This window comes from Idiotropiscis lumnitzeri, chromosome 17 (genome assembly GCF_059441095.1).
Source record: "Idiotropiscis lumnitzeri isolate Australia: NSW breed Sydney's pygmy pipehorse chromosome 17, RoL_Ilum_1.0, whole genome shotgun sequence".
Classification (NCBI taxonomy): domain Eukaryota; kingdom Metazoa; phylum Chordata; class Actinopteri; order Syngnathiformes; family Syngnathidae; genus Idiotropiscis; species Idiotropiscis lumnitzeri.
In genome coordinates, this window is record NC_142407.1 from 3,132,884 (window position 1) to 3,157,531 (window position 24,648).

General features: G+C 44.6%; 1 protein-coding gene across 1 annotated transcript in view; it reads left to right on the plus strand.

Moving 5' to 3' along the window:
* nlgn3b (neuroligin 3b) overlaps nt 1–24,166 on the plus strand; it is a 32,796-nt gene extending 8,630 nt beyond the window's left edge. Inside the window, exons 4-7 of the mRNA XM_088279242.1 lie at nt 4,035–4,184; nt 4,879–5,064; nt 17,789–18,578; nt 22,033–24,166. Of these exons, the coding sequence (XP_088135368.1) occupies nt 4,035–4,184; nt 4,879–5,064; nt 17,789–18,578; nt 22,033–22,822 (1,916 nt within the window). The 3' untranslated portion in view covers nt 22,823–24,166. The remainder of the gene's footprint in view (nt 1–4,034; nt 4,185–4,878; nt 5,065–17,788; nt 18,579–22,032) is intronic.
* Nucleotides 24,167–24,648: the final 482 nt, after the last annotated feature.

Here is a 24,648-nt window from a genome sequence, read left to right on the forward strand (position 1 = left end):
TTCGACACCGAAGCAGATGCAGAACACTTTGCAGTGTTAGCAAAGTTTGACGCCCATTTCAAGGAACGTAATTTATGAAGGAGCTAAATTCCACTCCTGAGTGCAACAGCCTGGTGAAAACGTTTATCAGACAACTCTATGAGCTAGCTGAAAATTGTGACTTTGGCGCCCGAAAGGAAGAACAAATGAGAGATAGAGGTGTCATAGGAATTCGTGATAGACAACTGTCTCAAAAGCTGCAAATGAAGCAAGATTTGACCCTGCGTAGTGCAATAGAGATGGCAAGACATTACGAGCTAATTAAAGGACAGAACCAACAACATGGCTCGTCAGATAACGTGGTTGAAGTAAAGTCCTTCCAACAAAAAGGGAAGAGAAACTATAATAAAAGCGCGGCTAATGCTGGCAAGCTGAAAAGAGATAAAACCAAAGATGGTAAGTGTGGAAAATGTAACAGAGACGACTGCCCAGCTAAAGAGAAGAGATGCAACAAGTGCAAGAAAGTGGGACATTTTGCAATTGTTCGTTACACAAAGAGTGTGCGAGAGATAAAAGATAAAAGTGATTATGTGACAGAGTAGTCTGTCTTCCTCGGCTCACTCACTGAAAACAAAACAAATGTTAACGGCGTGATAACAGAGGATGAACCACCATGGCACACTGTACTGAGCGTATGCAACACTGCAGTGACATTTAAAATAGACTCGGGAACTGATACATCAGTCATCACGGAGGCTACTTACAATAGCCTAGCTAAAAAGCCCCAGCTCAACCTAGTAAAAACAATTCTAGGAAGTCCAGGCGGAATGGTCCTCACCAGGGGACAGTTTATTGCCAAAATTCAAGCTGAGATCCAGAACAAGCTGCGGGACTGTCACTTCAGAGTAATTGTAAAATCCTGTGGAGAGAATCTGCTTGGTCGTGCAGTGGCTACCAAATTGGGCATGATTACTGAACGAAATCAATGACATGTATGGTGAACTAGGAACTTTAAAGGGAGATCCTGTGAGGATAGTGCTTAAAAAGGGAGCAAAGCCATAAAGTCTGTCCACACCTCATCGCGTTCCGGTCCCACTGCTTCCCAAGGTAGAGAAAGAACTAAGACGCATGGAATCCATGGGGATTATCGAAAAAGTGACTCAGCCAACGCAATGGTGCGCACCGATGGTCCCAGTCGTCAAAAAGACTCAGAATCTGCGTCGACTTTGAAGAAGCTCAATGAAAGCTTTGAACGAGAACGCTTCATTCTGCCCACGATCGATGACCTCCTCCCCAAGCTAGCGAGTGCAGTCTTCTCAAGCCTGGCGGTTTCTGGCCGATTCCATTGGATGAAGGTGATGGAAACCATAGAGAAGTCTAAAGCTCGAGAAAGACAAGTACAAGCTATCTCAACCAGTATTGGACTTCTTAGGACAAGTTGTGAGCAAAGATGGCATCAAACCCAATCCAGCGAGAGTTTCTGCCATCACAAACATGAGCGCCCGCAGAACGTCCCAGAACTACGTCGGTTCCTAGGGATGGTGAATTATGTAGGTCGCTATGTACCCGACCTGTCCACCCGACTCCAACCCTTGAATGACCTTCTCAAGACTGAGCGAGCGTGGATTTGGGGTCCCCAACAAGGAAGTGTTTTCAAAGATGTGTAAACTCAGATCTGTTCTGCACCAGTGTTGGCCTACTTTGATCCTCAGAGATCAACGGTGGTTAGTGCAGATGCTAGTAGCTACGGCCTAGGAGGCTTATTGATGCAGGAGCACGATGAAAGCTTCGACCTGTGTCTTTCTGTTCTCGGACGCTAACGGACACCGAGAGGAAATACGCCCAAATTGAAAAAGAATGCCTGGCTGGTGTCTGGGCATCCGAGCGCTCCTATCAGTACCTGTGTGGCTTGGAGTCATACCAGCTCTATGCAGATCACAAGCCACTGGTCACACTAATTAACTTGAAGGACCGTGATGCCACGCCCCTCCGCTGCCAGCGCCTCCTGATCAGACTGATGCGATTCAACCCTACCGCTGTGTACGTACCGAGGAAGAATCTCGTCACTGCCGACGCCCTGTCAAGGTGCCCATTGCAGACCACAGAAACAGGTGACCTGGAAGGAGAGAAACAGGCCTACATGGATGCTATAGAGGAGGGCATAGGAGTGAGGAGGCCAGTCCTGGGCCAAATCAGAGAGAAAACGGATAGTGAGTTGCAGCGTGTCATGTCAAGAACGGCTGGCCAGACAGCATCAAAACTACAGCCATCCCAGCCAAGCGATACTTTCACGAACGTGGAACACTGAGTGAACTTAACGGAGTCCTGCTGCGCGGCAATCAGATCGTCATCCCATGTAGCATGCGTGACCACATGATTCAAAAGATCCACCATGGTCACCAGGGACTAACAAAGTGTAGACAGCGCCATAACAATGCTATCTGGTGGCCAGGCATAGCCAGTGACGTGAAGGAACTCATTCAGTCCTGCCAACATTGCAACATCAACCGGCCCTGTCAGAACCGGGAACCCTTAATCACCACGCCACTTCCAGACCTGCCTTGGCAGAAAATAGCAGCTGATCTCTGTGAGTACAAAGGTCGACATTACCTCGTCATAATCGACTACTATTCAAGGTGGCTGAAAATCCTCAATCCACCTAAGACAAACAGTGAAACCGTGATTGGAAAGATGAAAAGCACCTTCAGCCGGTTTGGCATTCCTGAGGAAGTCCGGACGGACAATGGCCCTCAGTTCTCTGCGGAGCTGTTCAAGAACTTCGCTGAAAGGTATGATTTCCAACATATCACGTCCAGCCCACATTTCCCTCAAAGTAACCGCATGGCGGAACGTGGAGTGAAAACAACTCAGAGCATTTTGAAACAGAAAGACCCTCATCTTGCACTCCTGTGCTACCGCTCCACGCCAACCGGACCTACACAAGAAAGTCCTGCTAAGCTCATACAAGGTAGGAACCTGCGTACAACCCTGCCAACGTTGAAGGAAAATCTAAAACCAGCCTGGCCTGAGGAGTGAGGAGGAATGACGAGCAAAAATCTATATAATTATTTCAGTGTTTAATTAATTATTTCTGTATTTAATTAAATATTTACATATTTCGTTAATTATTTCAGCATTTAATTATTTCATGGTCCCGCGTTGCAGTGTTTCATGAATTAATTTTATCCGTCAAACTCGCCCATCAAAGTTAGTGTGCGGCGCTAAATGCTGACAAACTCAAATCTTGTCTAAGCCATTGCTTTGGCCTGAAGTGGTTGCAAACATGGCGGCTACGTCGATGGAGGACTTTCATGAGCTTCCTTAATTGAGCAGTCGAGGCTTGTGTTTAGTTGTTTTGCTTGAGTATTCAAACCAATAAGAGGTGAATAGCGTCACTCAGTGTATCGGAGTATTTTCACTCGACACTCGGCGTCAATCCAATATTCTGGAATTGATTTGCCTTGACTTGATGTGCATCCCAACCAATCAAGTGTTAGGATCTGCCCACCAACCTTTGATGGGTGAGTTTGACAGAAAAAATTCACGAAACACTGCAACGCGGGACCATGAAATAGTATTATTAAATAAGGAAATAATTAATTAAATACTGGAATAATCAAATAAATACATACATAATCAATTAAATACAGAATAATTGTGTATATCTTTTTATAATCATTGGTAATTTCATTAATTAATGACACATTTATTCATTAAATTCCATATTTAATTTATTTAATTAATAAATGAAACATTAATTAATAAATGACAATATTAATTAAACATTTTATGGTGTGTTCATTTATTTAATTTCAGTCTTCCATACGGTAGAAGTTGCTGAAAATTGAATTCATACAATTCGAGTATAATTACCATGCATTTTTCTTTTTTTATTGTCATCGAGCTTCCAAACCATAAATCTGCCACCTCGGCTTACTTCGAAGCACCTTCTCTCTTCAGTATGTAACACGCGTTTTAATGGGGCTCTGTTAATCTTACATTGCATTACCGTTGCCTGCGCTTTTATTTACTCATCGTGTGTGTTGACATTGCAGATATAAGGGACTCGGAAGCTCGACCTGTGATGGTATACATCCACGGAGGCTCCTATATGGAAGGCACAGGGAACATGATGGATGGCAGCGTGCTCGCCAGCTATGGGAACGTTGTTGTTGTCACTCTCAACTACAGAATTGGAATATTAGGTGATGAAAACATCTCAATGCTGTTTCATATGGCCAATTAGTTTGTTTGCAGGGAGCTTAAACTTTAGCACTGCTAATTAAGTTCCGCTTAAATCACTCAAATGGACATTAGAGAAAAGTGTTAACGGGTAAAAGAAAATGTCAGATAAATTGATTTATATACAAATGTTATCTTCAGAGAAAATACAATAAGTCCAGCATGTTAGTGTTTAGTATGCGCATTGTTTAACTCATTATCCCCCTCCTATATTGACGTGTCTAGTTTGTACGAGTTTATCACTGACCATTGACGTATTCCCAAGAACTCACAAGGTCGAGATAATTCTGTGTCCTCGTGTTTAGCATTCAGGAGCAGTGAGTTGTTCCACGACTGTACCGGGGAAAAAGTAACAGGATCAATTCTCAGCACTCGCGACCTCTGTGTGATTTTGTGAATTCAAAGGGACTAGCCTGGGAAAGCATTTATTTATTCATGCACGTTGTAATTTATGAAGTCACTCTTGGAAAGACAGCGTTTATGTTTGATGGGCACACACCCACTGATAGCAGCCTTAGGCAACTAGTGCGGAGCTGAGTATAATGGTCAAGACACTGCCGGACACACAACATACTTTATTTGGATCAGAGAAATGCTATCATTTCCTTTGGATGGCCCACTGGCTATGACCGTTTGTGTTCTGTGTCCATACGCCAGGCTTCCTCAGCACTGGAGACCAGGCTGCAAAAGGAAATTATGGACTCCTCGATCAAATTCAAGCTCTCCGTTGGATCAGTAAGAACATTGGTTACTTTGGAGGGGATCCGGGTCGTATCACAGTTTTTGGATCTGGAATCGGAGCTTCCTGCGTCAGCCTTCTAACACTATCCCATCACTCAGAAGGTAGGACGCTTTGCTATGTCAGACTTTTAGATTAGATCAGGGATATTGCATCAAAACTTGTTCGAAGACTTCTTTAGCTTTCGACTCAACATGAGTCTGTCGCTGTTCTACTGTTCTTCTGGTATCTATTGTGTAAGTGTTTATGTGTTTTAGTTTGTGTTCTAATTGCCTGCTAATTTTTATTACTCCATATGGAAAGCAATATGGACAGCTCCAGCTGTTGTGAAATGCGTTATATAAATAAAGTTGCATTGTATTGTATTGTATATGATGGTAAACTGGGAATAAAATACTATTTAAAAAATAATATAATAAGGGGAAGTCAACCCCCCCAATAGAATCTTAACAAGAATATGTTCTATGCATCCCAACTAGTCCAAACATTGCATTCTGATTGATATTGCGTTTGTGGAATATGAGTTGAGCAGTAAAATCTAACTGTTTTTAACCATCTCAAGGGCGGCCATTTTGCTTCCAGCTGACATCAGGCTTTCCCAGGGCTCAGGTAACGGCCCATTATGGCTCCGCTTCTGATAACAGGTGAGCCATGATTGGTCATTTGCTGAGCCCTGAGAAACTGTGATGTAATCTTCAATCAACAGATGTGGCAAAATGGCTAAAAACAGGTGGATTTTCATCTTAATTTGTATTCCACAAATAATGATCAAACTGACATGTTTAGACTAGTTGGGCTTCATAGAACATATTCTTGTTCAGAATTATCTGGGGTTGACTTCCTCTTGATCAAGGAGGAATGATGCAAAGAGACTTTCGTGCAGCCAGGGCGGCTTCAGTTGTCGCTCAAGAGCGGGAATGTGAGTCCAAATGGTTGTTTCTCAATATGTGCCCTGTGATTGATTGTCCTACCTTTCTCCCGGAGTCCACTGGAATAGCCTCTTGTTCCCATTAACTAGGGCTGGGTGATATGACCTAAAATAAATATCGCGATAAATTAAGCAATTTTACCTCAATAACGATAAATGCACGATAAATTTCCGCCCGTGGACCAAAATCAAAATAAATGCAGAAAATGCATATTAACTGTTTTTTTTTATTGAACAACTGGTACACATTACTTTCAATGAAAAATAAAAGTACAAAAATCATTTCTATAAACATTCCAAATAGCTTGCTTTGCATGACTTGAACAATGTCACAAAGAACAGGAGAAAAGGAGTACCTCTCGCAAAATCTTTTCTGCAAATAGATTGCGCCAAGGTGCTGTAATGGCCATGTGCATAGGCCTAAATTTGTGTGAAGGTCTCTTGTAAACAATATAAATAATGCCATGTGCAAAGGAGCTAGTGTGGTCGGCAAATAAAATGCTAAATAAAATGGGAAAAAAGTCAATGCAAATAAACAAGTGTGCATCATCGGGAAAATGTGCCGTCTCGAGTACTCTGGTGCGCAGTCGCCACTTGTCATCTATGTAATGCACAGTCAGGCTGAAACGGATCCATGTTGCGACTAGACCATAAGTTGGATGTGGATGCAAAATGCTTGACATGTCTAAGCTCCCGTCCCGATGTTGTCCATATTGGGAAGTATGGTTTGCGACAAATATTTGCGTACCTCTTGTCAGCTACTTTCATGAGGCATTTAAATCCTGTGCGCTCCACTGTAACTAGAGGAGCTAAATCTTTAGCTATGTGCTAGGCTATCGCGTCCACCTCTGTGACGTTCTCTCGTATGGTGTCACCTCCGTTATGGGGCTGTTGTCACTTGTCCAACCTGGCTCCTCACTTTGAACTTTTAGCACAGCATGGTTGTGTTGTGGGTGGTGAAAGAGAAAAGGTTGGACACGCTGTTTTGGGTGCTTACGACGCACTTTGTAGTTTGTGTTCTTTTGCTCAAACTTCGTCTTTATGGAACCCAAAACATTTCCAAACGACAGATGTCAAATTTCTTTTCAGGACAAGCGCTACAGGAACAACTTCAACTAACGTTACTTTGTCTTCAGCCATGTCAGCCGCTTCTGGTTTGAATCGCCAGCTACGACCGTGTGGTCTTGTTTTCTTTCTTGTTCAGCTGGGTGGAGTCACGTGACTACAGCCGCAGCCGTCTTAAAGGGGCATGAACATAGCTGCAGACAGATAAGACTTCTTTTTTTTTTGAACACCGAATTTACCGACATGGGCAGAATGATGTCGGTCATTGTATTAAATTTCGGTAACGGTAAATTTTCGGTTTATCGCCCAGCCCTACCAGTAACCCTGAACACGATAAGCAGTTTAGAAAATTGAGCTTTTCTTTATTTCTTATTAAACGCTAACTCAAATTCTCTTTAAATATACTTGTCAGCAGCAGTCAAGCGATACTTATTTACGAGCTTTAATGCTTATTAATGTATCACAGCATATCATCCACAAATACCTTTTAACAGCGGTGGGTGGTGCATTTGGGACGTGGGCCTTCTTTGGGGACTAATCCCTTACTTAATACCACGACTGTTGCGCAGTGCAAAATATACAAAAACACAATACAACTATGGGTGGCATTAGAGAGAGAGAGAGAGAGCCACTTTACGTATTTGAGGATGAATACCACTATTATTAAACCAACATAAAACTTCCAATACATTGCATCTATTAACAATGTAGTAGCTCACCATCTATATTTATCTATACACATGAGTTCGGCTAACTGAAGAGTCTCCAGGTGTCGATGTGAGTACTGTGAGCACTTAATAGTCTATATTAGGAGTCACCCTTTTTAAAATTGAACTACATCTTGGGTACAGATTAATGCAAAGGGCTAGCAGTTTGATAATCTGCAATGACAAGTTGGCTCAAATTACCTACCCAATCATATGTTATTATTGATAATAAATAATGTTATTTGTTAACATGATTAGTGTCTTCATATCGATTTCTCACAATAATTTAACAATAGGGATGTAACGATTCACTCAAGCCCTGATTTGATTCGATTTTCAGTTCCCAATTTCAATTCGGTTTGATTTTTTTTTTCAAAATAAATGAATAAAAATAAAAATGCATGTTTTTATTTCAACATTTGCATTTTGTCCTTGTTACAAAGAGTAACCTTTTGTAGCTTTACAAAAATACTTGTAAATGAATGATCATTTTGACTGACATAACTACATTTTGTCTTTTCAGTGTTTTGTTAGTGCCAAACCTAATCATGAAAATAAATAAATATACAATAGATTGGACTGTTGTCATTATAAATCCTTTTATGGAGAAAATTTCCATATCGATTCTTTCATTTTTACAGCGATGCATATTTTAAGCAGTTCAGATCGATTTTAAAAAACATTTCAATTAATAATTACATTCCTATTTAACGAGGTAGTGAACAGATAAGTACTGCACCATTATTGCACTTCATCTATAAATCTCTTCATGTCTTTACATTTTTTAATGTGGTGAGCTATTTTTAATGACCTGGTGCCCGTGGGCACCATATTGGTGACACCTGATCCATAATGACATTATTTGAAATACTTGTGTTCATTATCTTCCGTTTAATCTTTTCACTTGTAAGAAATTATCTGGAATGAGCTTCATTTTTTTTTTTTTTTTTTAGAAATGGATGAATGTAAAGCTCTTGTTTTGCACTTCATAGTTGATATTGATTCTAACCTCAAAGCATTTTGAAATGTCAAAGCCTGTTGTCATGATCCGTTTCTGTCATGCCTCATGTTTTTGTTGTTGTTTGCTCAGCTGACGTGGGGGCGTTCACTCCAGCACCTGTTTCCTGTCTTGTCGTCACGGCTGGAGAGACGCACCCACCTGCCACGCAACTGTTGCCCATTGATACCATGATTACCTTGCTATTTAAACGTGCCGCGCTGACGTCTCAGCGTCGGATTATTCCCTTGTGCTCATGTCCATGTTCCAAGTGTTTACTCTCGCCATTCTTGTTAACTGCTTTACGTGTTTCTCGACCTCGTTTCCGCCCATTGACTATGCACCCAGCCTTTGTCCTTCTCGGCCGTGTTTGCTCGCCAATTGGCTAATCTTACCCTTGGGTGGTAAGCGATTTTCGTTTGGTTTATGTTCCTTGCCTTTTGCAAGCGTTTTCTGTTTTCCGTGTTGTTTTCCTGGTGTGAGTTTTCCACCAGCGATTTATGTTACACTTTCGGTACCGCGTGATTGTTCGAAAAGATTTGTTTTTGTATATAGATTTTTCTATTGGAGTAATAAATTCCTTCATCACGAATCTCTCTTCCCTGAGCCTGCGTTTCTAGAGTCCACTGCCGGAAAAGCACACCCAACAGAATAATCCGACCATGGACTCTGCAGACACCGAGAAGATCTATAGAGCTCTGGCCAGCCAAGGACGACAGGTGGGGCAGCAGTCGACGGAGCTCGCGGACCTCCGCAGCGCCGTCGGCCAGCTGGCCCACCGCCTTGAGAATCTGGACGCCCACCTTGGTAGTCTCCTGCCGAGCAATGCCCCGGGTTCCGACCCGATGGTCGCTACGACCAGTACTTCCCTGCCCGTTTTCCCAGGGCGGGAACCAAATTTGCCACACCCGTCCCGTTATGGAGGGAAACCCGGTCTTTGCGGGCAGTTCACCCATCAGTGTCGCCTAATTTTCGACCAACAACCACTCACGTATGCTCACGACAGTTCTAAGGTGGCGTTCATGATGAGTCTTTTGACTGGCCAAGCTAGCGCTTGGGCCATGGCTGTGAGCAACGATCGACCGGACCTCCGGTCGTCTTTTACGGCGTTCTTGACGGAGTTTGAGCGAGTGTTTCATCACCCGGTTCAGGGAGAGGAGGCGGGGGGTGAACTTCTTGACTGCACTCAAGGCAACCGATCGGTGGCCGACTACTCGATCGCCTTCCGCATTCGCGCTGCGGAGAGCGGCTTCAATGACTGTGCTCTACGAACATTGTTCCGTCGTGGGCTCAGTTCTGCTCTGAAAGACGAGCTCGCCGTCCGTGAGGATACGGCGTCCCTGGAGGAGCTCATCGGTCTAGCGATCCGCCTAGACAACCGCCTGCGAGAGAGACACCGGGAGAGGGGAGCGGAGCGGCCACGTCGGGAGCCAGCGCATCCTCCGGTTCCGGTTTCCCATTCCTCCGACGAACCGTTGCAGCTGGGAGGGGGGCGGCTGGATACTACGGAACGGCAGCGACGGTTCCAGTCGGGTTCCTCCTTCTACTGCGGCTCACCGGGTCACCGGGTCTATTCTTGCCCCACACGCCCCTCACGCCGGTCGTCTCCAGATACGACCAGAGAACTTTGTAAGTCGACTGCCGACCACCTCGACCCTCCCGACTCCCGGGAGGAGGGCTCGGACGTCGAGATCCAGGGTCTCAGGGACATTCAACCCAAGGAACCGAAAAGACTCGAGGTAGACGGCGAGATAATAGGAACGGGGACCAGTATCCGAATACGGGCCCTGGTCGATTCGGGAGTGGACGACTGCTTCATCGATCCTGGGTTGATCGCCAAGTTAGGTTGCGCGGTCGAGGAATTAGAGAAGTCTGAGAGAGTTTGCGATCTAGACGGGTGGCTCCTGGCAGACGTCAGATGGGTAACGCAACCCTTAACCTTAAAGTTATCAGGTAACCACGTGGAGAAACGGTCATTTTTTGTCATGCCCTCGCGAGCAGCTCCGATTGTTCTTGGGCTACCCTGGTTGAGGTGTCATCAACCGGCGATCGATTGGGGCAGATTGTCCATAGATAATTGGAGTCCTCACTGTTACGCGCATTGCCTACGCTCGGCCTAAGAGAGGCTAAGGACCCGGGTCGCGCCCCCCGAACAGATTTGTTTAGACAACGTACCCGAGAATTATCATGACCTCCGTGCAGTGTTTAGCAAGGATAGGGCTCAGTCCCTACCGCCACACCGTCCTTACGATTGCGCCATCGAGCTAATCCCGGATTCGACCCTGCCAGCCACCCGCTTGTATAAAGTCTCCCTGCCCGAGCAAGCGGCAATGAGGGAATACATAACCAACTCCCTCGCGGCCGGATTGATTAGACCTTCGAAGTCCCCGGTGGGGTCGGGGTTCTTCTTTGTGGAGAAGAAAGATAAGACTTTACGTCCGTGTGTAGACTACAAGAGGTTAAACGACATCACCGTCAAGAACCGCTACCCGCTGCCATTATTGGACTCCGCTTTCGCTCCGCTGCAATCGGCCACCATTTTCTCAAAACTCGACTTACATTCCGCATATCACTTAGTGAGGATTCGGGAGGGGGACGAGTGGAAGACCGCATTCAAGACACCCCTAGGGCACTTTGAGTATCTAGTAATGCCGTTCGGCTTGACCAACGCCCCCGCTGTTTTTCAAAGTCTCATCAACGACGTATTACGCGACATGCTCAATGTCTGTTGTTTTGTGTATCTTGACGACATATTAATTGTCTCGTGCTCAGTGGAGGAACACCACCAACATGTCCGGGCCATACTGCAGCGGTTATTAGAAAACAGACTCTACGTCAAGGCCGAAAAGTGTGAGTTCCACACCAGCTCTGTCCAATTTCTAGGGTTCATCGTGGAGGAGGGGCAGATTAAGGCAAGACTCGCGCCGTGTTGGAATGGTCGACTCCCACCAACTGAAAGCAGCTGCAGCGCTTTTTGGGTTTCGCGAATTTCTACCGTCGCTTCATTAAGGACTACAGTCGGCGTGCGTTACCCCTTACTCGTCTTACGTCAGTCAAGACTCGTTTTACGTGGGATCAAGAGGCCGACACCGCCTTTAATAGTCTTAAACGTGCCTTCACCAGCCCGCTGGTACTGCGTCATCCTAACCCCGAAATGTCTTCATTGTAGAGGTGGACGCATCCGATTCAGGAGTGGGGGCGGTGCTGTCACAGCGTTCCCCAGTCGACCAGAAGCTCCATCCCTGCGCCTTCTTCTCCCGCCGCCTCAGTCCGGCTGAGGCCAACTACGATGTGGGCAACTGGGAACTGCTGGCCATAGTTCTCGCCCTACAAGAATGGAGACACTGGTTGGAGGGCGCCCACGAACCGTTCACCGTGTACACCGACCACAAGAACCTTGCATATATTCAAACTGTTAAGAGACTCAACCCACGTCTGGCCCGATGGTCTTTGCTCCTCAGCCGCTTCAATTATACATTAACCTATCGCCCGGGGTCCAGAAACACCAAGCCAGACGCCCTGTCACGCATCCATGACCCGGTCGAGAAGGGACCAGGACCCGAAAGCGTGGTACCAGACCACCGCCTGGTAGGAGCCTTGCGGTGGGAGATCGAGCAGCGGATCCAGGGGGTACAGGATGAGGCCGGCACTCCGTCCGGTTGTCCTGAAGGCCGGTTATTTGTGCCGGTCCAGTTGCGCTCCGAGGTGCTGAAGTGGGGCCATTCCTCCAGAGTGGCATGCCATCCCGGTGTCCGCCGTACCCTCGGGCTCATCGCTCAACGCTTCTGGGGGCCGCAGATGGGAAAGGACATCACGGACCTCGTCAAGGCATGCCTCGCCTGCGTGTCAAGTAAAGCGTCGCATCAACCTCCAGCGGGACTCCTGCATCCCTTACCGATACCCCCACGACCCTGGTCTCACATAGCACTGGACTTTGTCACAGGTCTGCCTGTCTCTAGGGGCAACTCCGTCATACTCACCGTCGTTGATCGCTTCCCCAAGTCTGCTCATTTCATTGCCCTGCCTAAGCTTCCGTCGGCCCTAGAGACTGCCAACCTGCTTGTGCTTCATGTTTTCAGGCTTCACGGAATACCCACCAACTTGGTGTCCGACCGAGGACCGCAATTCGTGTCACAGGTATGGAAGCGCTTCTGCCGGTCCCTGGGGGCCTCGTCGAGCCTATCCTCCGGTTACCACCCTCAGTCCAACGGACAATCCGAGAGGACCAACCAGGACCTGGAAGCCGCCTTACGGTGCGTTTGCCCCGATCGGCCGTCTTCGTGTGCCGACCATCTACCATGGGTGGAATACGCACACAACACGCTGGTCTCGTCGGCCACGGGGCGTTCGCCCTTCATGACCGCCTACGGCTACCATCCGCCGCTGTTCCCATCTCAGGGGGGGGTGGTCGAGGTCCCCTCCGTCCAGCTCCACCTGAAGCGGGCACATCGCGTTTGGCGGGAGGCCAGGTCGGCCTTGTCCCGCACCTCCGAACGCAATCGGCGGATCGCTGATCGCCGTCGACGCCCGGCCCCGACATACAAGCCCGGCGATAAGGTATGGCTGTCCACCCGCGACCTCAATTTGGCCGGAACGTTCCGCTAACTGGGTCCATGCTTTGTGGGTCCGCTAGAGGTGGACTCAGTCATTAACCCCGTTTCTGTAAAGCTCAAGCTTCCTCCCACCATGAAAGTCCACCCGGTTTTCCACGTGTCCCTGCTCAAGACGGTCTCATCATGCCCTCTGGTTCCTCCATCCACCCCACCTCCGCCGCCGAGAATCATCGATGGTGGTCCTGTGTACACGGTGCGGGAGATCTTGGACTCTAGGTGCAGGGCAGGGGGTTCCAGTAACTGGTTGATTGGGAAGGCTATGGTCCGGAGGAGCGTCAATGGGTCCCCCGCTCCTGGATCATGTGTCTCTCGCTTATTCGGGATTTCCACGCTAAGCACCCGGGCAAGCCAGGTGGTCCGCCAGGAGGCGTCCGTTAAGGGGGGAGGGGGGGTACTGTCATGATCCGTTTCTGTCATGCCTCATGTTTTTGTTGTTGTCTGCTCAGCTGACGTGGGGGCGTTCACTCCAGCACCTGTTTCCTGTCTTGTCGTCACGGCTGGAGAGACGCGCCCACCTGCCACGCACCTGTTGCCCATTGATACCATGATTACCTTGCTATTTAAACGCGCCACGCTGACATCTCAGCGTCGGATTATTCCCTTGTGCTCATGTCCATGTTCCAAGTGTTTACTCTCGCCATTCTTGTTAACTGCTTTACGTGTTTCTCGACCTCGTTTCCGCCCATTGACTATGCACCCAGCCTTTGTCCTTCTCGGCCGTGTTTGCTCGCCAATTGGCTCATCTTACCCTTTGGTGGTAAGCGATTTTCGTTTGGTTTATGTTCCTTGCCTTTTGCAAGCGTTTTCTGTTTTCCGCGTTGTTTTCCTGGTGTGAGTTTTCCACCAGCGATTTATGTTACACTTTCGGTACCGCGTGATTGTTTGTATTGATTTGTTTTTGTATATAGATTTTTCAATTGGAGTAATAAATTCCTTGATCACGAATCTCTCTTCTCTGAGCCTGCATTTCTAGAGTCCACTCCTGCTTTTCCGGCGCTGCCGGAAAAGCACACCCAACATCTGTATTATAAAGTACACTGCAAAAATATTCATCGTTATAGCTTTATTCTTGTTTTTAAACATAGAAAATCACTGGCACAACCACATGAAAATTATATGTGATCTCAGAGATAACGATAATAAGAACCTCTAAAAAAATTGCGCGCACTTATCCAAATCTGCTTGCTCAAATCCATGTAGTGTATTTCCAAACTTGTTGCCTACTGGGAGCTGCTGTCCTCTCATTGAAGCTGACCAGAATCACAAGAGGGGCTGGAATGGTGTTTTCATCAATGCCATCCACGGAGGCTGCAGCAAGTGCTTTGTGAGTTTTCTATTTGATGCCCTGGCTGGACTGCAGCAGACGCACAAAGGCCTCAAGAGCTCTTTGAAGCAGACACGATAGCCAGTGGCCTGAAAATGTAAATAAATGACAGGAACGTTGGAAGAAAGCGTCATTGTTGCCGCAGTCTTCTTCCAGTGACTCGTGCGACTTAACCTTGACAAGCCTTTTGTGACTTGATATCTATCACTTGTCATATTTTGCTGCCAAATACGGACTTCCCTAAGATGGAGGCATTGCTGTGCATATAAAGATTCAACACAAGAGCTTCTGTATTTATCAATATCAACATGCAATTCTTTCCCGTCGCACAGTGGGCAGCAGGGTGTGTGGTATGCAGCTTGTTAGAGGCGTAAAATCAAAGATTTTGATGCCGCGGTACATCTGTGAATAACCAATGAAGGGGAAACTTGCCGCGAAACAACGTTGCAAACTGATCATTACTGCACTCAACAGTGACAGCACATGAATCAAGCACAGGGATCGACAGAGTGATGTATTATTATTTACATCATTAAAATGAACACGACGGGGCAATCATTCTTCTTCATCAATTCATTTCTACTTGCAGCTTCCTATCAGCGAGGCCCAGCTGTGCAATATTCACAACTAATATCCAATGTTCATGACAAGGAGTGTAACTATATTATGTTCCGTTACAAGCCTTTCATATATACTCACTATATAGCCATCACTTGAAATCAGTAAGGACAAAGTGTCTGTTTCACTCCATTCATTCATTCCATTCTCACATACCATACAGAGTGGACGATTAAAGCATTCATTTGCTTACTTCACTTTTATTAATTTCCTAACAATCCAGTACAGTAAGTTGCTCTGGTCCCATAACATTGGGAAAACGTCGCTTCCTCTCGCCCATTCCCTGACTCCAATCCGTCCCCTAAGCAACATCAACTCGAACTAACAATTCTAATGTTACAGTGTCCTTATAGACCAAGTGTGAGGTAAGTTCATTAAATGGCAAATCAAATTTATTTGCGTCACAAGTAAAGTAATTACACATAATACAAATAATAAAGCATGACAGTTTTTTTTTAATTTAGTATATTGCCAAAATAATACTTTTCCCGAAGCGACAAGCCCGAAAGTGTGACGTCATACCAAAGGAATATGGCAGAGCTCACAATTGAAAGTGTATTAGGCAAGTCAGAAATTGACTCGGAAAGCGAAATATCAAATGTATTTGAGAGGATCCATGTAGTGGAAGAGTTGGAGGAAGAGGAGCCTGTTGGAATTATGTTCATATGACCATAAATGTACGAGCCATATGCTCATAAGAATGAAAATATTTCGACTGAACCGGACGTGGAGTGGAAACTACACTGATAGAGGCTGGATGAAGTGCTAAAAATATGTACCGTGATGGCGTGCATCTCGTCTTCGTTTTCAATAGGTTTCAAGTTTTCTGTTTTTCAGAAAAAAAATCTTTTTCTGGTGGAGAGCAAAAAATTTTTACCTCGCTGACAGTTCAGCTGTCACTTCAATCTTCGTCAGAGTTGTCACACTTCCGTGTGGCGGGACAGAAAGCAGCTTTGATCAGCTCGGGGAGCCTTAATTTGAAGGTTCTCCGACCCGATCAGCTGTTTTAAGACACGTCACAGGGAAGTGTGACAGCTCTGACATTACCGAACAGCCGAAATTGTCAGCGAGTTAAGAGTCTTTTGCTGTCCACCAGAAAGTTTTTTGCTTGAAAAAAAAAAGTGATATATATATATATATATATATATATATATATATATATATATATATATATATATATATATATATATATATATATATATATATATATATATATATATATATATATATATATATATATATATATATATATATATATATATATATATATATATATATATATATATATATATGGGGCGGCACGGTTGCCCAGTTAGTTAGCACGATGACCTCTCAATACGGAGGTCGTGGGTTCGATTACAGCTCCGTTCTTCAAAAATATTGAACAGTTTTCCAAATTAGTAAAACCAAATACTTGATTTTGATTCAACAGATAATCAGGCCCCTTTCATGGAGTACTACAAAAATGTACTGAGCAACTGATATTCCGAGCATTAGGACAAATTATGAATTGAAAAAGATGACTAAACGATTAGGGCGGCATGGTGTGTGACTGGTTAGCACAATTGCTTCACAGTGCAGAGGTCGTGAGATCGATTCCATCTCCGGCCTTCCTGGGTGGAGTTTGCATGTTCTCCCCGTGCCTGCGTGGGTTTCCTCCCACATTCCAAAAACATGCATGGCAGGTTAATTGGACACTCTAAATTGCCCCTAGGCATGAGTGTGAGCGCAGATTGTTTGTCTGTGTGTGACCTGTGATTGGCTGGCAACCAATTCAGGGTGTACCCCGCCTACTGCCCAAAGACAGCTGGAATAGGCTCCAGCACCCCCCGCGACCCTAATGAGGAGATATATATATGTCCGAGGGGATACACACACACACACACACACCCCTACACCCCGTCCTCATTCAGCGATCACAGCCATCAGTCACACACAAGCTGTCACAATACACGCAACGAACAACATGTTTTTCAAAATGCATTGTAACCACACCTACCTTTTTGAGAACCCTTAATCATAGGCAAAACTGTTGAGAAAGCAGAGATTTTCGAAATGCTTGTGGCGAAGAGCACTCGTCGACACTGGCTTGAAATTCCCTCTATTTGCCAGAACGAAATTGGTCCATTTAGTGCTATATTTTTTGGGGGGGTGGCACTCAGAAGCTTCCCAGAATGCAAACAGTGCATCGCCACACAGCGCCGAGGCATTTTGCAGATTAACGCAACAATTATGGCAGTTAAGCAGTTCACCGGACAATAAGCAATGCATTAGAATGGCGACTGACAGCTCGTGGTTCTTTGTGTGACGTAATTGCCAAACAAAAGCATTTTCGTTGTTAAGGCGTTGCTATGGGTCTAACGATGAATCTAGGACGTTTGTGTTAAAAAAAGCTAATGTGAGTATTCTTAAAGTAGATTTATTACTCAAAATAAGGTGGGTCAAGCTTACCTCACACTTGGTCAATGTCAATGTGCTGCCAAATGATAATACAACTCATGCAGATAAGATAAAAGCACTAATCACTGTTTCTTTGGCATCCCTTGTGTTTTTTCTACGGAATTCTGTTTTCCCAGGTTTGTTCCATCGAGCCATCATTCAAAGCGGTTCTGCGCTCTCCAGCTGGGCAGTCAACTATCAGCCGGTCAAGTACACTCGTATGCTGGCTGAGAGGGTGGGCTGCAACGTGCTGGACACTGTGGACATGGTCTCCTGTCTGCAAAAGAAGACTGCAAAGGAGCTAGTGGAGCAAGACATCCAGCCCGCCCAGTACCGTGTGGCTTTTGGACCGGTAATCGACGGGGATGTGATCCCCGACGACCCTGAGATACTGATGGAGCAGGGAGAGTTCCTCAACTATGACATAATGCTTGGGGTCAATCAGGGTGAGGGGCTGCGTTTTGTGGAGAACGTGATGGACCTGGAGGACGGTGTGTCCGGAAGCGACTTTGACTTTGTCATATCCGACTTTGTGGACAGTTTGTACGGCTACCCCGAGGGCAAGGACACGCTGAGGGAGACAATTAAGTTCATGTACACAGACTGGGCTGATAAGGACAATCCAGAAACCAGGCGCAAGACTCTGGTGGCTCTGTTCACAGACCACCAATGGGTCGAACCCTCAGTGGTGACTGCCGATCTGCACGCCCGCTACGGCTCGCCGACCTACTTCTACGCCTTCTACCACCACTGCCAGAGCCTTATGAAGCCCGTGTGGTCCGACTCAGCACATGGCGACGAGGTGCCCTACGTCTTCGGGATCCCCATGATCGGGCCAACTGACTTGTTTCCCTGCAACTTCTCCAGGAACGATATCATGCTCAGCGCCGTGGTTATGACATACTGGACCAACTTTGCCAAGAGTGGGTGAGTAAGAGACCAAGGCGCCAAATATGTCCCAGTTGCAAAAGTTAGCATGTCACAATTTCACTTAAGACTCCAGCGCTCCTAAATTGTCTGATTACGATTGCGCAGCTCTTTTTTTATTTCAAGACTTTGGACCTTTTAACTTGCGCTACTTCATCACCCTGATTAAAAGACTGTAGCATTTGCCAGGAAATAGTGTGCCTAATTCAACCGTGTCTTAACTCTCGCTGTCATTTCTTGCAGTCTTATCTCCCGTTGTTCTTGTTGGTTCCCCATCAACTGTGGCTAAGTAGTGAGGCACCATTTTTTTAAACCAATTACTGTCTATTATTTCAATGCAAGAAATCAATCATTTACTTCCTATTTGATTATACTTTGTCCATATTTGAGTAGTGAGCAGTGTGTAGGTGAGGAGCATCAAGGGAATGCTGAGCTCTTGAGTAGAGGCAGTGATGTTACACAATCCCCATCCTACTTTTTCACGTTTCTGCTTGTCTTGATTATGCCAACACTGATCCTGCAAGTTCAAAATAGATGTGCAAAAACAGCTTTGCACTTGGCCCGGTCTCTTCATCGATGTCAAAGGAAAAATATGTTAACCCATAAGTAGACAGGAGAACGCACTAGCAATTTGGCAATACTGAGAGATATAATTTAATAAATTCATGCAGGGAGACAGCTCAAATAACCACCTAATGACCACTTTTTTGCAGTATGTCTGCCTTTTTGTCCTTAGGCGAGGTCATATGTACACACATGAGCGGGCAGCACTCCTCTTCCTGATGCAACTGGCATCCCACAACCACAGACATCATGCTTTGTACTTTCCTGTCCTTGCTCTAAAACAAGATACTAGGTTATAATTAACATTGAATGTTTTTTAAGTGCAAGTCGACCATGTTTATTTGCTTCTATTGAACGCTTAAATCTTCATAAAACACCAATTAACACTCACCGCACACCTTCAATGGAACTGTGTGCAAACACAATGATAAATTATTGGAGGATCTCGTCCAAGCTGGAATGGAAAATGGCCTCCCCAAACTGTTCCCACGAAGTTGAAAACATTTAATTGTCCACGTCAAGGTAAGATCAATACTTAAGATGCAGCTGGACCATATAGGCCTGAGGTATTCAATTAAAAGTCACAGAGGTCCACGACTAAAATTTCTTCCAATTAAAAGGTCCGAACCAAAGTCCAACTTCCCAAAATGTCTAGCCTATGTTCACATTTTTATATAGTTTCAATATTTAGTCATTTTCAACAGAGCACACTCATATACTAAATATTTAGCAATGTTCCCATTAAAGACCTTTGCCAGTCAAACAAATATAAGGCGTTTATTTCACATACAAGAAAATGTGGCTCCAGGAACTTAAGGGTGCCACTTCCAGAAAAAACAGTAAAATATCTCCAGCAGAAATATATCAAGTGCTAAGCATTAAGTTAACATCTTTTACCTTTTTTTCTTAAATCCAAGTGTTATCAGCCTAAAAAAATGGCTGTCCTCATGAAAAACTAATTCAAAATGAGGTTTGACACCACCTTTTCTTTGGAATATTTTTAACTTCTCTTAATGAGAAAAATGAGTTTGTGACTGCCCTGCTAGTCACTTAAATCTGTGTTGGAACGGAGTCAGGGCCATTGGGATTTGGTAGATTATTTCACACATCTGGGCTTTGTGTTTTCCTTTATAAATTATGTTTGTGCAACCGCATTTAAGCAGTCCTTCACAACTTCCCCATCACTGAATGTTTTTTTTATGTTTCCCCAAAATCCATGATACTTTTAGTGAACATTAAAATGTAAAAATCTGTTATACTGCACTCGAAGTTCGATGTTTTTGCGTGCGCTCACCTCAAACTTCAGCGGATAATTTTGCACAAAAGGGCGGTGCTTTGTTTTGTAGTGGCGCTTCGCAATGTTGCGACGGTTTCGGAGCATATGATGCACACTGGTTTTGAATCGGCTACAGCCATAACGAAACTAAATTTCTCCGTCCATTCATTTAAAACAACACGCATCGACCTTGATAACTTTTTAGCAAGGCATACAATCAGCAGCACTCTCTTCCGGTCTGCTGCGCAATTGGCAGTGGATCGTAAACAAAAGATTTGATTGGCTCAAATCAGTGACGCCTTTTCCGTATTAACTAAAATTACTGCGTCAACGTTTGCGAATGCGCCCTGAAAAAAAATCATCATAGATTGGCCATAAGTCCGGTCCGAACCATCTGTCGGTCCGGATCCGGACCGCGGTCTGCCATTTGGTGATGCCTGAAATAGGCCGATGCCCAATCCACAATCGATAAACAACTAATTTATAGGCTGAGCTAATATTTTTGTCCATATTTTGTATGTTCAAACAAACATAAATATTATGTGTTACTGTAATAACACCAAGGTCTCCATTTTCGTAGACAGGCACGCATGTAACTCGCGCATCTTCATTTTTGTGCTGGGGTAGACCTTGTTTGCTGTGTTTGGACATATGGCAGACCACGTTATGCTGAGCTCTGTGTTCTGGCAACCCAAGTCCGTTTTCTATTACACGCCCCCGGTGCTCCTGATCATTTGGTGATGCAAGGTATACTTGACATTAAACGAGCGACAAGTAGGTCTAAGTTACGGCGGAGGTGGTGTAATGTGATTTTGGTGAATTTAATAGAAGCTCAGGCTGACAGATTCACATTTTGACCTGTGTGGATGCCATCATATTTCATTCACGAATATGACAACGGCGTGGGACAATCCCTCTGAATTGTTGAATATAATTGATTCATTGAATGTAGTGTTAATGTATCAGCCTTAATATTTGTAAAAAGCACTTCTATGTATGTGAGTTGTTGTCACATACAGATGAAGGTGGTCTCCAAGCACTTATTTCACAGCTGCCAACTTTATATCAGGCCAGATCTTTTTGCATTTCCTAATGAACACACTTGTGCGTGCTGATATCCTTCACGGACTCCAGCGAATCTGCTTTTGCCATGTAGACCCCGCGCCTCTCCTGCGCTGAATACAAGGGGAACGAAAGGAGCCCTTTTCACTCTAGTCAGCTGTGTTAACGCCAACAACGGCGCAAACGCCCATTTGAACCAGCTCACGACTACGAAATTACCAAAAGAAAGAAAACTCCATGTCGCAGAGTACTCCTTTTTGGTCTAGATGTTAAGTAAGATGTCAGCCCAATTACTGTGGATTAAGCAATTTTTCAAAATGACTTTTCAGATAAAGTTTTATTAAACAGTCACTCTGTGAAATAGGGTATTATTTTTCACTGTCACTCCTGATGACATTTTAAACTTTAAAGTTAGTTTTTCTCTTTTAAGGAATAATTTTCCGAGCACATTTTGGCTGAATTTGGAGGTTCCGTCATTTCTTGTCATGTATCGAAATTACATGCGGTATTTGTTCATCATTTGTTGTATTTGTGTCAATGTTGTATCCTTAGGGATCCCAACAAACCCGTACCGCAGGATACCAAGTTCATCCACACCAAAGCCAACCGCTTTGAGGAGGTGGCCTGGTCCAAGTACGACCCCTACGACCAGCTGTACCTGCACATCGGCCTCAAGCCTCGCATCCGTGATCACTACCGCGCCACCAAGGTGGCCTTTTGGAAGCACCTCGTGCCCCATCTCTACAATCTCCACGACATGTTCCATTACTCCTCCACCACCACCAAGGTCACACCACTGGATCCCACCCAATCAGCCGGCAAGCGATCCGGAGGCACCGGCCGGCCTCCCGTGTCCACGGGTCTCAACGGTGATGAAAGCGGGAGAGAGATGGGTCCTCTGATCATGCCCAACCCCAGAGATTACTCCACAGAGCTCAGCGTCACCATCGCGGTCGGAGCTTCTCTGCTCTTCCTCAACGTGCTTGCCTTCGCCGCTCTCTACTACCGCAAAGACAAACGCAGCCGTCAGGAAACATCGCAGCAGCCCAGTCCTCAACATGACAGCAAAGGTAACAACGTGAGCCACGCTGCCACTGTAGATGAGACCCTGTCCAGGAACCAGTGCGAGGCCCTCCACAATCCTATTCACGTGTCTCCTACCTTGGACTACACTCTCAGCCAGCGCCGCTCTCCTGACGACATTCCGTTGATGACACCCAACAACATCACCATGATCCCCAACTCACTAATGGGACTTTCCAACATGAGTCCGTACAGCACCTTCCCCGCTGGCTACAGCTCTGCAGGCCTGCCAAGCACTCACTCCACCACACGGGTATAACTTGGTGATATACTTAAAGAGACATACATGTAGGATGTTTAGATAATATAGGATATGGTTTTTTTTTTCCGTTCCAAGCACGCTACAGCATCCTGCCTTTGCTCTGTCATAACAGGAAGTCTTAAGAACACTCATTTTCACACTCATGTTCTGCAATGGCAGGCAAAAAAAAAGACTCATTTTACACCATGGCTTTTTTGGGATTTTCCTTGAAAGAACTAATAATCACGTTTTTACAGTTGGATTTGTATGGTAAGCTCTTTCTATTTTGATCTGTTGGAGCTATGGGATGTCACAGCTCATCGCAGATGGAGATGAGTTGTTGAAGAAGCAGAAAACAGCAGTATTGCTATTATTGATATTTTATACATGTTTCTCATTGCTTCTTATGATGAAGTATTTTTACCGTAGTTCTTTTCCGACAGCTTCACGCAAATCAATTGAAACAGTACTCGAATACAGGTCCACATGAGTATCTCCAAAATACCGGACAATTTATACTAACACACATTCCTACATGAACTAGTTTGTTAAGTATGTGTCTCAGCTACAAAAACAAATGTAAATTAGGCATTCTTTTCAAAAGAAATGTTTTGCATATATAGTGTTGTGTAATTTATTGTAGTATATTTGAGTATCCTTGCTCCTCATTTACTTTCAAGTTTCGAAGTATTACTTATTTTGCTTAATACATTGTATGAATATAACCTCTGCTTCACTAGAAAAAAATTTTAGGCTTGAAATGTGTTTTCGTACTCTAACAAACTCTTTCATTCTTTGGGCTTTGCTTGTTTGTATAGAATAACATTTGATTGCTATTTCTTTATTAATATTAAACTCTTCAAGAAGATACCTGTAATTACATTGTAAGTGTATGTATAACAAAGCGAGTATTGGCATTTAAAATGTAGTTTCATCAAAGCTACAAGTCACTGATACTTTTCAGAGTGGTTTGGATCTTGGACAGACCAACATCCAGGTTTGGGTGTCTGTTTTCTGAAGGACATGATAGATTTTAGTTCTTTCAACCAGTCATAATGTGGTTTAACCTATTAAAAACATTTTCCAACTAAAGATGAGTCTTGTTGAGTCCAGAAGGGTTACAAAGGTCCTCTCAGCATCAAGGTGATACTTATACTATCTGCTTTGATTTAACACAATAGTGATCAAAGTGAAGCAGTCGGTTATAAATGAAATAAGAAATTTTCTTTGTAATGCATATCTTTCCTTTCAGATATTCAATTACATTTTTTTCTATAACTTAGTTTTGATTGACAATGTAAGAGAGTGGTATTTATTGTTTCTTATTATTATTAAATTTGACTTGACTTGTTTTCATGGCAAGCTGCTTTGACATTTTTTTTGTTCAATATAAAAGTCCATATTGGATGTCAGGTTCAATCGCCTAAGCATTCACTGAACATAGGCAAAATGAATGAAAGGAAGACAAGAGTTGATCTTTTACTCGCGAGGAGAACGAACGGAGATGTGCTCAGTTACATCTCCAACTTCGTTCTGGAGCACACTCCGCCGAGCCCTCTATTTTATTAGGGAAGTCCCTAACAATACAATGTATTTACTCTAAAGAATGAAGGGGGGAGCACCAGCAGGAACATGTAAACATTTCAGACACAAGAGGAAAGACAGACATCAATGGCAGTCATTTACTGATTGAAAAGGCAGATATGCCTTTTAGTGCTCTGGCACTAAAGTCTCAGTCCTTTTGTTTCAGAGGTGTGTATCGGCACACCTCCTTTGATGTTGCAGACGTTGATCCAGTCTTCAGGCATCCGCTTCTCTTGAAGTCTTCTCATCCATATGGTCAA